General features: G+C 54.5%; 1 protein-coding gene across 1 annotated transcript; it reads left to right on the forward strand.

Moving 5' to 3' along the window:
• Window positions 1–1,718: 1,718 nt before the first annotated feature.
• Window positions 1,719–16,854, forward strand: ADORA2B (adenosine A2b receptor). The gene is made up of 2 exons (XM_063173600.1): window positions 1,719–2,147; window positions 13,527–16,854. Exons 1-2 carry the CDS (start codon window positions 1,783–1,785, stop codon window positions 14,206–14,208), a joined length of 1,047 nt encoding a protein of 348 aa, XP_063029670.1. The 5' UTR covers window positions 1,719–1,782; the 3' UTR covers window positions 14,209–16,854.
• Window positions 16,855–16,864: the final 10 nt, after the last annotated feature.

The raw sequence follows: 16,864 nt of genomic DNA on the forward strand, positions 1-16,864 counted from the left end.
ACTCATCCCAAAACAATAAATAAACCAAACCAGTGTGGGCAAGTTCAGGATCCAGCCAGCTCTGATGGAGCAGCCAGAGCTGGGGCTGTGAACCTTGAGCTCACCTCAAACTCTGCTGCTCCTTTCAGGGCACTTCAGGCAAAAACTGAGGTTTGAATCCCGGGATTTAGGGGCTTCCCTGTTAATGCCATCGTGGTTTGGTTCTTCCTGTGACAGCAGAGTGCCTGAATGCAAAGTGCAAAGGTCCAGGTGGGAGTGCAAGGGGCAGCGATGCTCCTGTGTGCAGATCCCACCAAATTAAATGTACTCCTGGCTCAGCTTTCTTTCAGCATCCTGAGATGCCCAACTTGATAAAAATGACTTTGTTCAATATAAATTAAGAGTCCCCTTTGTATCTGTCTGACCCAAAGCGTTGCTGGTCAACAGGAGTGTTTCCATTTGCACTACACTCAAAGAAATAGTTTCAATCTATTTTTCCCAAATGGTTTTTGCTCTGATTTAACCCTGAATCCTCAGAGAACATTCCCTTCCACAGGATTTAGTTTACAACTTTGTTTAAAAAAAAAAAAAAAAAGGAAGTCAATGTCAATATCTTTTACTTTCTGTTTGCTACAGGAAGGTTTGTTTTCTTTAATTGTTTGAATTTTTTCCACTTTCTACCCTGAGCTATTCAGTGCTGCTGGATGCCTCAGCAGTGGTGTGAAGTTCAATCCCTGTTCTGTGTTTTGATGGTGAACACAATATAAAGCATGAAACCTGCAATGAAAAGGTAACCAGTTATTAAATTACCTTCACCTCCCCTGCTGGTTTAAGATCCACCAGAGTACACAACCCCTTCAGGTAGAACTTTTTTTAAGCTCCTTAGACTGAAACTCAACCACTTCAGCCCTGTGAGTAACAGCATTTGCTAATCCGTGCTATTTTGCCATTTCTTACATCAGGAAATGCCCCGCTGTGCCACAACCATACAGAGACCGAGCGCTGCCAGGATTTTGTGAAATCTCCTACTTTGGGTCAGCGCTCTGCTGGTGGCGAATTTTATTTTCGGTGCTGCAACTCCGCTCTCCCGGAGCAGCAGCAGCAGCACCCGGAGTCCTCGACTTTGGGGACAGCGAGGGCAACTTTTTGAGGGCAACTTTTTACTCCGAATTGTGCAAAGCGGTGCCCAAAACCTCGGGGGAGCCTCACACCGGGGCCGGGGGTGCGGGAGCGGGGCCGGGGGTGCGGGAGCGGGACTGGGGAGTTCAGGAGCGGGGCCGGGGGTGCAGGAGCGGGGTTGGGGGGTGCGGGACCGGGGCCGGGGGTGCCGTGCCGGTGTCGGGGGTGCGGGACCGGGGCCGGGGATGCCGTGCCGGTGTCGGGGATGCGGGACCGGGGCCGGGCGCTGCGGGGCGCGGTGCCGGTGCCGCCGGGTCCCGGCCAATGGCTCCGCGCCGCGCACTCCCCGCCCCGCTCGCCCCGAGCAGAAATAGCCCCGCCGCCCCGGCAGCGGCTTTTCCGCGGGCAGCGGCGGCAGCGGCGGAGCATCCCGGGCGGAGGGAGCAGCCCCGGCGGAGCAGCCCCGATGGCCCCGCGGGTGGCGGTGGCTGCGGGCGGGCGCTGAGCGGACCCGCGGATGCCGGGCGGGGGCCGGGCGGTGCGGGCAGCGGGGAGCCGCCACCCGGGGCTCGCCGCGCCCCTCCGGCCCCCCAGGGCCGCGGGGAGCCCGGACATGGGCGTTCGGCTGCCCCGGGGCGTGCTGGTGCCTGCGGGAGGGCGCCCGGAGGAAAGTCCCTTCTTCCCATGAGCAGCGCCTGCTCCCGGCGCGGGGCGCTCGCCATGGACACTGTGAAAACCACCTACATCGTGCTGGAGCTCATCATCGCCGTGCTCTCCATCGCTGGCAACGTGCTGGTCTGCTGGGCCGTGGCCATCAACAGCACCTTGAAGAACGCCACCAACTATTTCCTGGTGTCGCTGGCCGTGGCCGATATCGCCGTGGGGTTGTTGGCCATCCCCTTCGCCATCACCATCAGCATCGGCTTCCAGGTGGATTTTCACAGCTGCCTCTTCTTCGCCTGCTTCGTGCTGGTGCTGACCCAGAGCTCCATTTTCAGCCTGCTGGCGGTGGCCATCGACAGGTACCTGGCTATCAAGATCCCCCTGAGGTAAGAGCTGCAGTGGGAGCGGGCAGCGGCATTCCCTGACAGCCCGGGGCTGATCCTCCTTCTCTTGGCGCTTCCAATCCCTGGCGCTGCCCCGAAAGTTTCACTGCTGACAGGTGGTGGAAACAGCAGAGGTTTGTCACTGGCTCGCTGCAGGAATGGGATCGGTGTCCCACTTTTGCTTCGGAACACACCTGGAGGTTCAGTTTCTTGAGGATGTTTGCCTTGGGAGGGTCAGAGGTTTCCGGGCGGGCCCGCAGCGGTGGATGGCTGTGTTTGGGATGGTTGTGGCTCATCTGTGCAGGTATTTATTTATACAGCCCCTTTATTGCGGTGTCCCGGCATCTCCCAGGTGATTAAATAGATTAAATAGAGGAGCAGTCACTCTTTCTCCTATTTCCTACTGTGAAAAGAGAAAAGGGGAGCAGAAAGGTTCACACGGCAGATTTTAAGAGTTTTATAGTTCAGTCTCATCCAAGACATGAATTGTTCTCCTTCTAATTCATGGGAATTGAATTAAAATGGGGGGAAATGTATGGAATAGAAGTTACAGGCGCCTCTCCAGTGGGCTGGTGCAGCAGCTTCCTTAAGCTGAAGTGCACCAAAGCCCGGGTTTGCATTGTGAACCACCTGAGTTTGTTCATCTCGGTCTCCTCCGTGTCTCGGTTGTCCTTCCCTGGGAATTGGACATTGATGGAGTGCAGGACAGCTCCAGGGGCAGTGGGGAAGGAGGGCAGATGTGGAACAGGGACCTCAGCTGAACCCCGCAAAGCCGCAGCTTCCCTGGACTCCGCTCGTCCCCGTGCGCGGCAATGAAGTCGCCCTGAAACGGCTTCAAAAGAGAGAAAACCCTTTCACCCTGTTCTGGCACCTTGCGTCTGACACCTCGCAGAGGTTGAGCAAATATGAGTTAGTCATCGGGCCGAGGAGGAGAAGCGCGGCTGTGTGTCCGTGTGTCTGTCTGTCTGTTTGTGTGTCCGTGTGTCTGTGTGTCCGTCTGTGTGTCCGCGTGTCTGTCTGTCTGTGTGTCCCTGTGTCCCTGTGTCTGTGTCCGTGTGTCTGTCTGTGTGTCCGTGTGTCTGTCTGTCCGTGTGCCCGTGTGTCTGTCTGTCTGTGTGTCTGTCTGTCTGTGTGTCTGTGTGTCTGTGTGTCCGTGTGTCTGTCTGTCTGTGTGTCCGGTCTGTCTGTGTGTCCGTGTGTCTGTCTGTGTGTCTGTGTGTCCGTGTGTCCGTGTGTCTGTGTGTCCGTGTGTCTGTCTGTGTGTCCGTGTGTCTGTCTGTGTGTCTGTGTGTCCGTGTGTCTGTCTGTCTGTGTGTCATGCGAGCGCTGCGCTCGGAAATCCCGGGGGATGTCGCGCAATGGGAGCGGACCTGCAGCACACAGGGACAGGGACAGGGACAGGGACAGGTTGTTTCCAGCACCCCTGACCCTGTTTCTGACCCTCCCAGAGCCACCCCCGCCCCGGAAAACGCTGCCGTGTCTTTTCCATCGCTCGCTCGGGGTTTCCCCGGGCTGCTGGGGCAGCGGCAGCTACAGAAGCAGGTCAGATTTTTGAGTTTCAGTTTAATCACACCCCTGGCCACAAGCTGTCAGGCAATAACTCTGTTTTTGTTCCACAAGCAGTTTCTGCAGCTGAGGGAGCTGTGCTGAGGGGTCTGTGCTCTGCTGGAGCCGGGGCAGGCAGAGGATCAGAAATGCCCTGAGGGAAGCGCCTTTGCCAGCTGCCGAATCTGCCAATGTTTCCTGCACTCCTTTTCCCCCAGTCCTGCTCTCGAGCAGGTTTGCTCCACTCTCCATCAGGGCAGTTCATCCCAGGGCAGTTTTGCCTTGCTTTGGGATTCTTTCCCAGCTTTGCTTTCCTCACCCCATCTCCCGCCAAACCTTTTATTCCATTTGCACAAACATCTTTATTCCTATGAGTCCTTTCAGGCTGGACACAAGTGGAGACCAAGGAGTCCCATCCTAGGCTGGCTAAAGTGTGAAATTTGGATTTAACTCCATCTTGGCATTGAGGCCTCTTCCAGTGCTCTCAGGAGGGACCAGCAAGCAAAAAACTCCTTCCAAAGGAGGGGGGCTCTCCCTGTGAGGAGCAGGACAATGGACAGGAGATTTAGGGACTGATACTGAAGGGCTTTTTTTAGTTGTGCACCAAGATCAAAAGGGGGCAGAGGAGGTTATAAATCTACACAGGCAAAACCCTTCTGGACTGCAGCAGGGCTTTCCCGGCAAGGCTTGGTTGGAGTTTTCTCTTCAGCATCATTACTCCACAATGCTGCTGGCAGGGAGGGGGCAGGAACCTCTCCCACCACCCCCTCTGGGCAGGAGCATGTGCCATTTCTGGGCTGTGCTGTGGGAACACAGCAGGAAGGTGATCATCAATTTCTAGGAATGGAGACTGTAGGAAAAGCTTTTCTCATTTAAACACCAGTTCTGGAGGCCAGTGCAGAGGCTGATACCAGGCCATGAAGTATTAAATGTTTAAGAAAATGATTTGTGCCCAGCCCTGCCCAGCGATTACCATAAATAATGTGGTTGCTGCAGAGCAGATGAGTGTCCTTGTCACATCCAGTGCTCCATCAGCTCCCTGTGGAAAGCTCAGCAGGGACATTAAGGACTGGCTGTGCCACATTATTTAATACCCTTTCAGAGCTGCTTGAGAGGCTGGGCAGGCCTGTGGGCTGGGGTGCACAGCAGAACTTTGCATTACAGCCAGGCTAATAATGGATTTTTCAGCTCTGTGGCTGAACCAAGAAATCCCATGGGGAAGAGGAAAATTGTTTCAGTGAAACTGGAACATTTTTTTCACTGAAAATTGTTTCAGTGAAACTGGGATGTTGGGAGGTTTCAGTGAAGCAAAGTGATCCTGACCAACCTGGCAGATTTTGGGTTGAGTTGCCCAACCCTTCCGATGTGGCTGTGCTGCTCTTTGAGGTCAGGACCTCCTCACTGGGGAAGGAACTGACAACTTCTCATCTGGAGAACTACAGAACAAAAAAAAGTCTTATTTTAAAAATGGTGGTTTAGAGCCCTCCCTCTTCTGGCTAAAAATATTTGCTGAATTTGACCCAAAGCCATGAATTCTTTGTGTCCCTCGAAACTCATATTTCGCTTGTTTGCTTTTGATGAATTTTCTGTTTGTGGAGAAGCCCCCACCCACATTGCCCATTCTGTGCAGCTGCAGCTCCCAACCCTTCCCTTGGCCATCCCAGGATGCAGCTCCTTGTCCTTGTCCCCTTTTCCTGCCCCCTCCTGGCTGCTGCCACCCCTGAGTGCCCATCCTGTGCCCAGCTCCATCCCAGCACTTCCCCCAAGCAGAACATCCCAGCCAGGGAATCCAGCATCTCTCAGCAGCAGCAAATCCATCCTGCACACAGCACTTGGCACAGAGGCTTTTTTTGCTCTCTGGCTTCCTCCAGGGCTGGATTTCACCCCACAGTCCCATAGCCGGGAGCCAAAGAAGATTTGTAGGTGGAATAAAACAGTTTCCTTTTATTTGCATTAACCCAAATCCTTTGGCATGGAGAAGAATTGTAGGTAGGGACGGATGCCTGGAACAAACGTGTCAGGAATTAGGGAGGGAGAAGAGAATCTGTGTTTAGAGGGCCAAAGGAGAGTGAAGCACTGAGTGTGTGAAGCACTGTGAGCAGCCCAGTGTGTGCCCCTGTGCTCGGGTACCTCCTGCAGGACAGTGACTCTGCTGCTGCTGCCTGGCACACACCCAGCTGGGACCTGCCCTGGGAAAAGCATCCCCAGGTCCCTGCGATCTGAGCTGATCTGCTGCTTGTCCTGGGTTTGCTTCTCTCCCATCTTCAGCTTCACCCCTTGCCGATGTGCAGGGCTGATGTTCCAGGGAAGCTTTGCTGATCTGGAATCCCAGCCACATCCTCTCCCTTTCTGCACATCTTTGAGCCCTTGCTGCCCCCCTGCAGCCAGAGGATGCTCCCCTGGATTCCCAGTCAGTTAATGGGATCAGGATCTGTTAATGGCTGCCCTGAGCTGCCTCTGCTCCTGCCCGTGTCCCACAGGAGCTGCTGCTCCCTTGGCTCTGACATAGGAAGGCAGGAGTGCAGCTCCTTCCTGCTGGCCTTGTGGGACACATTAAATTTGGGCTTTGCTTTTTCCTCATCCTTTCCAGAGGTGACCTGGCTGATGCTGAGGCTCTGTGCTGCAGAGGAAGGGCTCCCTCTGAGATGTTCCCCTGCAGGTTCCCAGATCCCTGTCAGATCCCAGCTTTGCTCAGCAAAGCAAACTGCTGGGGTTTGATGTCAGGAGCCACTGGGGAGCAGAGAAAATCCTCCTGGTGTTCACCTGGCACCCTGTGAGTGCTCTTCCTCCCCGTGCCCTGTGCCCTTGCCTCATTTCCCTCTGTCCTTGCACTGCTCTCCATCTGAACCCCTGGGCAGTTCTGCTGCTCCCCTGTGGCTCCTGTGCTGTGCCCACTCCTGAGCACCCCAATTCTGCTGCCAGAGCTGCTGTGCCTGGCCTTGGTTATCTCTGAGTTACAAACCCAGCAGGGGCAGGAGGGCTGGGGTGTTCCCTTGAGCAATCTTAGGGAAGTTTGTGGCAGCCAAGCTGGGCCCAGGGATGTGTGAGGCTGCTCCAGCCTTTGGGTGCAGCCAAAACACAACAACAAAATCAGGAATAACCACACGTGCCCTCATGGCAATAAAGTAGAGAGGGGAAATCACAGCTATTTTTAGCTGTGAGCAGCCTGGTTTCCTTAAAATGCACATCCCAGGTTTTTATATCTTTTCCGCACCTCCGAGGCCACTTCCCAAAAAAACAAAAGTCCTGACAGGAAAAGGAATTGGGGCCTCTTTGGGACCTCTGCCCCCTCTGCAGCAGCTGGGGGACAGCAGGGATGCCAGGGCTGGCTCCAGGCTCTTGGCTGAGGGCACTGATCTCCAGTGGGTTGAGTCAGAACCCAGATTTTTGAATTTAGAAGGTTTTTATTCTGTTTTGGCCAGCTCAATCTGTAAAAAAATACAGGTTAATTTTAAGATTTTTTTTTTTTTTTAAAAGGAACTTTTGAAATCCAGCGGAATTTTGCTACAGAAGATCTTTTGACTTCTCCCTGCAAAAAGTACATGAAACCAAAATGTTTTGGCAGAAACTCTTTTATCTTCAAGTTGCAAGTTTTTGCTTTGTTAATTATCAAGATGCTGCTTGGGATTTTTATGAAATTTGCTGTTTGCCAGAGCAATGAGAGTCTGCCCTGGCCCTGGGCTGCCCCAGGCAGTGACCACACGGGGTTTGGGGACTCCTCTTACTGTATTTGATCCACAAGATGCCAGGAATTGGTGACTCCAGCTGTGCCTACAGATGTGTCAGTCCTCAGGCTCTCAGGCTTGCAGAAGGAACTGAGTTTAGGGAATTTGTGCAATCCAAGGAGAGTATTAACTCCTAATCCAATGGATGACATCAGGCCTGGGCAGGAGCCACAAATAACCTGGGAGTGCCTCAGTGGGGGTGTGTCCCTGTGGGTGTCTCTGCTCTGCCACCCTGCAGTGCCCTCTGGGCTCTGCTGTCACTGGGACAGGGGACAGAGCACAGTCCCTGCAGCAGCAGCTCTTGGCCACGTCCCCCTTTTGCTCAAACCTTGCATGGGATTGTGCCCCTTGTGCTGGCACAGGCTGGGGGCTCTGTCCAGCCTGGCAGTGCCCAGGCAGGGAGGAGAGGATGAGGATGGGCTGGGGGCTCTGTCCAGGCATGGAGGAAGGACGGGATGGGCTCCTGGAGCTGCTGGGATGAGGCTGGGAGGGCTCGGGGCTGACCCTGCCCCATGTCCCAGCCCCTCAACTCTGAGCGCAGTTGAGCAGCAGCTTGCTGGGGGCAAAGGCGGCACTCTGGAAACTTTGGGAAGGGGGTTCCACCCCTTTCATTGCAGAAGGAGGATCCAGCAGGGATCTGCCATCCCCCCTTATCTGCTATCGCTTGAGCCGGCGCTGGGAGCCCCTGTCTCCCCTCTGCCAGGCACCTTAAACTCTGCACAGCCAGGCCTGGCCCTCGGGGAGCCTCGGGAGGACAGAAACCCCCAGGCCCCAGCAGGCTGATAGAGCTGATAAGGCTGGGCTGCAGAGTCCGGGGTGCTGAGGAGGAGCTCAGGCCTTAAACAGGGGAGGACTGCGGGGCTGTGCTCTAGGGCTGACCCGGGAACAGAGAGCACTGGGATCACACTGGTTCCACACCAGGATCATGCTGATTTCACACCGGGATCACACAGAATACTCACCACTACCACCCCAGTATCACACCAGTACACACTGGTTCCACCCCAGTATCACACCAGTATCACACACTGGTTCCACACCAGTATCACACACTGGTCCCACACCAGTACCACACCAGTATCACACACTGGTCCCACACCAGTACCACACCAGTATCACACACTGGTCCCACACCAGTACCACACCAGTCCCCCATTCCCCTGCAGGCACAGCTCCGTTTCGGGGCAGCTGCTGCTGTTTGGCTGCCGGGGGCTGCCGGAGCGTGGGAGCAGCAGCAGGGCGAGGGGCTGAGCTCATTTCCTTCCTGTGCTCCGGGGCTCTTTGGCCTCCGTTTGCCCCAGCCCCGCTCGGCCCAGCCCGCTGACACCCCCGGTGTCTGAGCTCGGCTTTCAGCCGCGTTTTCTCACCGTGCCGAGCAGCGACCGCGGGCAGCTCTCACCTGCAAACCCCGAGAGGCGAGAGGCGCCCGCCCGGCCCTGCGAGCCCCCGCAATCCCCGGCTGCAGAGCCCGTGTGCACCCCCGCATTCCCAGCCGTGTGCCATTTGCAGGTTTGATATCTTTATATCGCTGCACAGCCCCGTGGCTGTCCCCTGTCCCCAGCCGGGGGCTGTCCCTCTGTCCCTCTGTCCCTCTCCCTGTTCTGTCATCACCCAGGCAGGAAGGGCTCACGGCAGGGATGAGGGCATGGATGAGAATATCCCGGGCAGGTTTTCAACCTGCAGGTGTTTGACAGCCCCGGCTCGTGGCTGGGGACACGGGGACAAAGGAGGGGACACTGCCTTCCACTCGGGAGGGCTGGGGGTGCCCCCTCCTCTGCTCCTCCTGCTCCTGACCCCTGAGCTCACCTGAGCCGCGTTGGCAGGTGACAGACACTGTGACAGTGTGGCAGTGTGACACTGTAACACTGTGACACTGAGACTGTAACAGTGTGACAGTGACACTGTGACACTGTGACTGTGACACTGTGACAGTGTGACTGTGACACTGTGACCGTGACACTGTGACACTGTGATTGTGACACTGTGACTGTGACACTGTGACACTGTGATTGTGACACTGTGGCAGTGTGACACTGTGACCGTGACACTGTGATTGTGACACTGTGGCAGTGGCAGTGTGGCAGTCCCGCCCAGCGGAAGGCCGGCAGTGCTGCTGCTGTCCCTCACAATGGGGACAGATGCAGGAGGAAGTGATTTGTCTGCCCAGGACAGGGACACTCACAGATGTCCCACTTCCCCAGCTGACAGCGTCACCACTGAGCACAGCTCTGGCCGCCAACTCCTTCCTGCCTCAACTGCACAGCTTTTTCTTTTCATTTTTTTCCCTTTCTTTTTCTTTCTTTTTCTTTTTATTTCTTTCTCTTCTCCCCCCTCCTCTCTAAGGTGCAATTTATGATTCATTTAAAGTGTCCTGCCAGGACATTTCAGCTGCTGTGTGATCTCCATTCCGTGGCTGTGCATGGAGCACAGAGGCAGAAATGGTGCTTATTTTGTTATAGCTAAAAAAAAATTAAATAAATTTTAAAAAGAGCAAGATGCAAAGTACAGCTGCGAGGAGGTGACAAGGACACAATGCTTGGCAGCCGAGCTGCTCTCACCCCTTGTGAATGGAGGTGTCCGTGCATTTCCCTTCACACTTAAAATAGAAATAGATGCCAGAGCACCTGCCTGGTCCCAGCCCTGCAGATTCCATCTGCTCCTCTCCTGCATCCAACAGCCTGGGCAGGGGCAGGATGGGGAGGGGGCTGGGGAGCACAAACCTTGGCTGGGTTTGGAGTTGAGGCTCTGGAATTGTTCATTGGAGGCTGATCCTGCTCTGGAGGCAGTGGGAGAGCCCAAAGTCCCTGAGCAGCCTCTGCTGTGGCCCAGGGACAGCAGGGACAGGCCAGGGCTGTGTGGCACCCCCAGGCTGTGATGTGGGACAGGCAGGGCTCTCCTGCTCCTGCTCTCTGACAAATCATGTGGCCATAACCCCGTTCCAGTGTTTCCTCCAGCTGCCCCAAGTCCATCACCCCAAATGCTGAATTTCTCCTGCTGTGCTTTCCTTGTCTGAGCGAGCTCAGGGGCAGCAGGGCTGGGCTGGGCTCCCCAGGGTCCAGCAGGGGCTGGTGGCAGCTGCCAGGGACGTGCAGGACATGACTCAGTTCCTGCCAGGCCGGGCTGGCAGCGTGTCCTGCTCTGTGCCAGCTGTGCTCAGCACCAGCCTGGGCACCTTGGCTGCTCCCCAGCCCCAGGAAGTGGCAGCAGAAATGCAAAAACCCAACCCCAACCATCCTCCAACACACAGAGCAAGAGTTCTGACCAGAATTCACTCCTTTGGTGTTTGCTGTGAGCTCCTCCAGGAAAGCCCTGGGGTTTGGAGGGGCCATGGGGTGCTGCTGTGGGAGGGCCAGCAGAGCAGGGGACACCTCGTGGAGCTGTGGCTGTGGGGGTGAGGACACAGCAGGGACAGCCCCAGCTGCCCATGGGACACTGCGGGGCTGGGCTGTCCCTCAGGCAGCCCCCTGTCCTCCTGCAGTGACACTGGTGCCCAATGCTCAGCTTCCTCCTCAGGACAGGAGCCTGACCCATCCCACCATGGCCTCGGGGTGGGAGCTGGGGTAATTAAAGCCTTCATGCTTTAATTATGATTGCACCCATAAAGAGACTTCAGAAGGAACTAACACATTGCCAGGTTATTTAATTCCAATAAATCATTTGAGAATATTCAGCTGTTATTTACATTAGGGCAACATTTGATGCCTCCAGGGGCAAGCGCAGAGGTGATTCAATATTTGTTATACATTAGTTGAGCAGACTTAGGTGAGTAAATTTACTTTAATGGGCTTTTTTTTGTCTAATAATATTAAGCCTAAAAGAGAATGAAGGAGGGGTTTGGAGGATTCTGAGCTGTGGAAATCTATGGGTTCCTCACTTTCTGACCCTGTTTTATAGAGCTTAGGGAAGAGCTTGGGAGACTCTTCATACCTGGATCTGGTGACATTCATTTATTTATTTTTTTAAGCTTGTGCTTAACTTGTGTTGACTTAAGGGCAATACAGGCAGGGTCCCACCAAATAAGTACATGAAGGCAATTAATTAACAACTCCAGGACATCAGGCTATTCTCAGTTTCACCTTGGGCTCTTTGGGCTGCCCATAGCAGTGACCACCAGCTGGATGCAGAGATGGTGGGAGGGCTTTGCCATGCAAATTCTGGGGAAATGAAGAGCTAATCTGAGCAGGGCTGTTGTGCCCTGTGAAAAAACATCTCCACCTCTGTCCTGGGCCTCCAGCCCTCCCCACTGCTCAGCTCTGGTTTTTGCAGCCCGGGATGTTTTCACATCTTCCCTCGAGGGATATAAAAACGCACGTGCCATGGTCCCTGTGCAGCTCTGCTGGGAGGAGCCAGCAGCTCCAAAATAAACAGGACACCAGGACAGCCCCTGGAACACCAAGTGGCTCCTTGACTGGTCTTGTGAGCCTTCAAGCCAGGCCTTATCTTAGCAGAGTTCAGGAGAAAAGCAGATGGAAGAAGCCTCATTTGGGGCCGAATGTTTCCAGCAAGAGGCACCAAATGTCACCAGCCTGGGACCTCAGCATGGCCAAGGGGGCTCCTCCTGTCCCTGAGCACAAAAACCCCTCTATTCCTTCAGTTTCTGATTCTAAGCAATGGCCCTTTGGCATTTTCCAGTCTCACCATGGCAGTGTTTGGGATGGAGCACCTGGAGAGTGCCAGTGTTCCCTTCCCACTGCAGAGCTGAGGGAGCAGCAGCTCCTGGTGCCTCTGCAGCACTGACTGAGCTGGGCCAGGGCTGCAGCTCAAGACTCAGACTTTGCCAAGAGATTGGATTTCTGTCAACTTCTCAAATCTCAATGATTTCAGGTCCCACAAGCCCAGACCAGCTCCAGCTTCTGAAAACTTAATGTGGGGTCTCAAAGCAACAGGCTTGGCCTCACTGATGACCTATTTGAGAACCTCTCATCTTCTAAGTATTGGAACTTATTAATAATGAGAGAAAAATGCAGGAGAAGCCCCTCAGTGACTGGATCTACCCTTCAGACACCAGCCCATGGTCCGTGTCCACAATTCAGCAACACCTAAATGTGGCTGCTGCTCCTGCATCCTCCCAGCCAGCCCAGCCTGAAGGAGCTGAGGGCTCCCCCAGCCCCTGTTGGACCCCCAGTGCCCCCCATCCTTGCAGAGGAGCAGGAGCTCACTCACACAGTGATTCACAGCACAGCTGCAGTTCTGTGGGAATAAAACCCTCCCCTGCTCACGGCCGGAAGAAAATCAGAACAAACGTTCTTAGGGAAGGAGGAGCAGGGCAGCCCAGCCAGAGTAAACAAGCACTGAGAGAAGGGTGTGGGAAGGAGGGGACGTGTGGCAGCCAGCAGGCTCTGCCTGGCTCTGCAGAGGACAGCAATGGGTTTCTCGTGTTCTCTTCTGGCACCTGCAGGTTCTTCCTATCTCCAGACAGGGATCTGATGGATGCTTTGATTTTGGCAGCTGCTCTGGTTGCTCCCAAAGCAGACTTTTGACTTTTGCTGCTTCAGGTTCCAGCTTTGCTTCTGTGTCTGAGCATCTGAGGGCTGGAGGGGCCACGAAGGGACTCTGGCCTTCATGAGGAAGGTGTGGGGCAGCTCCAGGCTCAGCTCTGCACCAACCTGTCCCTGGGCCGCAGCAGAGCTTCTTCATAACCCACGTGGGACTGCAATGGAGAGCTGGGCACCAGCACTGCCCCAGCTGGCCGGGGTCAGCCCAGGAACCGCCCAGCAGCTGCCCCAGCGTGCCCAGCAGGGGCTGCTCAGAGCCAGAGAGCATCAGGGAGCCTCCCTGTCCGTGCCCTGCTGGCCCTTGGTGGTTTAGGATCACCCAATGATAAATGTTTTTTTAAGCCTCCAAGTCCCTTCCCTCCCCTTGCAGGGGGTTCGTGGGCTGGGGCAGTGCTGGTGCCTCTCAGGAATAGTAAATGAGTCAGCTCCCCAAACCACGGCGGGTGGGTGGAGACACAGGGGAGAGGTTTTGCCCCTCAGGCGATCAGAGAGGTGAGGCCCCCTCGTGGGTGTGGTTTTTGTCTCATTAACCAAAACGCGATGCCTTTAACTGCAGGGAAGTCACCAGTGCTGGTTTATGTAACATTTGCTGTGGTTTTGTCCCGGGGGGGCTGCAGGTACAACAGCCTGGTGACCGGCAAGCGGGCGAGGGGACTCATCGCAGTGCTGTGGCTGCTGTCCTTTGGGATTGGACTGACCCCTCTGATGGGCTGGCACAAAGCCATGAGTGGCTGTCCCAACGCCACCAACGAGACAGGGACGGAGCCCCAGGGCTGCTTCATCTCGTGCCTCTTTGAGAACGTGGTGACCATGAGCTACATGGTCTACTTCAACTTCTTCGGCTGCGTGCTGCTCCCGCTCGTCATCATGCTGGGGATCTACATCAAGATATTCATGGTGGCCTGCAAGCAGCTGCACCAGATCGAGCTGATGGGCAACTCCAGGACCACCCTGCAGAAGGAGGTGCATGCAGCCAAGTCTCTGGCCATCATCGTGGGCCTTTTTGCCTTCTGCTGGCTGCCCCTGCACATCCTGAACTGCATCACGAACTTCCACGAGGGCTTCTCGCGCTCCAAGCCCGAGTGGGTGATGTACGTGGCCATCATCCTGTCCCACGCCAACTCCGTCATCAACCCCATCATCTACGCCTACAGGATCCGGGAATTCCGCTGCACCTTCCGCAAGATCCTCTCCAAGATCCTCTGCAAGGCCCAGGAGCTCCCCAAGTGTCCCTCGGAGCACAACCAGCACCTGACTGCCATCAACATCAGCTCTCCCGCAGCCTCGGTGACCGTGTGAGCCCGGCCCTGCTGCCCTGGCACTGCCCTGGCACTGCCCTGGCACTGCCCTGGCACTGCCCTGGCACTGCCCTGCCCTGCCAGGAGCTCACACATGACCACTATGGACTCGTGCAGCTCCGGGTTTATTTTTATTTTTATTTTTGTAATTAACGTCGTGCCTGGTGGAGGAGTGACCTGAGCGGGGACGCTGAGTGCAGCTCGCCCTCCTCTGTAGCCCCTGGGGCTGTGACCCTGTTGTGTTCCCTTTCCAGGTGTTCCCTTTCCACGTTGGACACTGACTGAGGGAGACTCACCTGCTGGGGGGGTGTTTCCCCAATTGTGCTGCTCATGTCAAGTCATAGGATCTTTATTTTAATTATTATTATTATTTTTTAATATTTGGATTCATTTAGGAGTAATAATTTTGTGTCTGTTTTTTGAGTTGTTCTCCAAGTTCATACTTGACAGCACTTTGGTAATACCCTAATTATTCCATCAATTGTTTGATGCAGCTTGTATTCTCTGATGGGAAAAAGTCTTACTTAGCCCAGTTGCTGGTGTGAAACTCAATCTGTGTTCCAGGCACTGAGGGGAGGGATTGTGAGGATGGGAAAACCAGGTCAGGACTGGCCAGCCCAGCATGGAAATCCCATTTATTGAAAGGTTTGAGAAAAGACTTCACCAAGGTTTTAGAGCAGAGGTTTTACTGCCTTTAAATCACTTTGGTTCACAGGGCTGTGCAGCCCAGGTTTGCTTCCAGATCCGTCTGCAGCTATCAGAGTGCAGGAAGTGCCCCAATGGTCCTGGCTGCTCTGAACCAGAGCCACCAAGGCCAGTGTCACTCTGCCTTGGGGACATGAGCCCCACAGTTGGGTTTTTGCTCTGCCACCCTTGCAGAGCCTCCACAAGGGCAGGTTTTAGCTGTGAGAGGTGGATGCTGCAGCTCCCTGACTCCTAAAGCTTGGTCTGGCTGGGACATCCCTGCAGCCCTGTAACCCCCAGAAGCTGTGAATGCTTTTTTCCCCCCCAATAGTAATTTTCATATTTTTATCCCTGAAAAATTGTACTTGAATCACACAGAAATCAACTCTATATTTTTTAAAATTCTGTTGCACTAAAAGGGGGGTATGAGACCCCAAGAGTTTCATTTCTCTGGCATATATAATGACAAATATGGTGTAAAATCAATTGAAAAGCTGAAGAAATCTTGTTCCTTCAGCATGTCCTGTGCCAGCTGGCAGGAGCTGCAGGCAGCAGCTGCAGGAATGACTCTGGGCCCACCATGCACAGGGAATGGTTCCCTGGGAGTGCTGGATTTCACTGCCACTGGAGCAGCTCAGCCCCAGAGCTGGGTGAAATCACCAGAGGGCTCTGAAGGGCTTTGCAGTGTTTATACAATGTCCAAATTTAGCTACAGCTCAGTGTCTCAGATCTGGGCACTTCCAGCACGAGTCTGAGCAGTTCCAGTCCCTGTCCCAGGTGCTCCTCCTTTACCAGCCCCACTCAGCTTTGTGACCCTGCCTTGGCCAGGGCCACCTCCTGCCACCAGGGCAGGGCCTGGCTGTCCTCCCTGCATCCCTTCTCTTCCCTTCTGTGTTATCTTTGGCCCTGTTCCTCCTGTTAATCAGGGCTGGAAACCATCAGGGCTTCACCTGCAGCCCTGGCAGGGTTGCCAAGTGGTTGCAAGCCCCATTTATCCTCACAACAAAGGATGGAATCTCTGCCTTTGGCTGCCTGAAACCAACCCAAACTCTCACAGCAGCAGCAGAGTGAAACTCTCAGTGCTGTAACACCCAGAGAGAAGGTCCCAGAACATTTGTGCACATGTCAGAGCTTCCAGTGCAGCTCAGCATCCACCAGTGCTCCCTTGCCATGAGCCAGAATTCCTGCAGCTGGATTGGAGCATCCTTAGTCCAGCTGTGCCTTTGGGCTGTCAGGCATGAACTCTGGCCAGGCCATGGTCCCTGGGCACAGGAAGTGCCTTTGTGGATCTGAGCCAAACATATTTCCAGGCAAAATAAAAATAGGACACCTCCCTTGCCCTCCTCAATAAAAAGCTCATTTCTCATAAAAATGTGAAGGAAAAACAGCAGAGGAAGTTTGGTAGCCAGTGCAGCTGTGGCCATTAAGCTGTCCCTGCTCTGCTGTACATGGATGAAGTGTTCCCATGTTGCTGAGATTCTGTATTTGCAGGAACTGTTATTTTCATCCAAAATGCTTCATTTACCACCCACAGCACCTGGCACAGCCTGTGCCCCATTATTTCTGGTGGCTGATGCAGCAGGAGAGGCCACACTGCCCTCAGGGAGCACAGAGCATGGACAGGGAATCCCAGCTGGCTCCCAGGGCAGCAGCCTTGAGCTGCTCAGTGTGTCTGAAAATGTTTGATTTAAAGCACAGCAACCACATTGATGCTTCCAAAGATCCTGTTCCAGTGGAGGCACAGAGTTTCAGGGTGTTGAGGGGTCCCCCTGGACCAGGTTTGCCACTGAAAAATCAGAAATTGCTCTGAGCTGCCACCTGCAAAGAGCCACAGCAGCCCTTTAATCTGTGCATCACTGAGACCTGCAGGACTGTTTGCATCCTCACATCACAATCATTGCAGATTAGTTCAAACACCTTCAGAAATCCCAAAAACAGCATAAATAAATAAAACTGAAGTCAACATAGGCCTA

The sequence above is a fragment of the Melospiza melodia genome, chromosome 21 (assembly GCF_035770615.1).
Source record: "Melospiza melodia melodia isolate bMelMel2 chromosome 21, bMelMel2.pri, whole genome shotgun sequence".
Lineage (NCBI taxonomy): Eukaryota > Metazoa > Chordata > Aves > Passeriformes > Passerellidae > Melospiza > Melospiza melodia.

Excerpts from the sequence above, each read along its gene's own strand:
- ADORA2B (XM_063173600.1), top strand. The coding sequence starts at position 1,783 with ATGAGCAGCGCCTGCTCCCGGCGCGGGGCGCTCGCCATGGACACTGTG. Across the intron at positions 2,148-13,526 it reads GCTATCAAGATCCCCCTGAG|GTACAACAGCCTGGTGACCG; the intron begins GTAAGAGCTGCA and ends GGGGGGCTGCAG.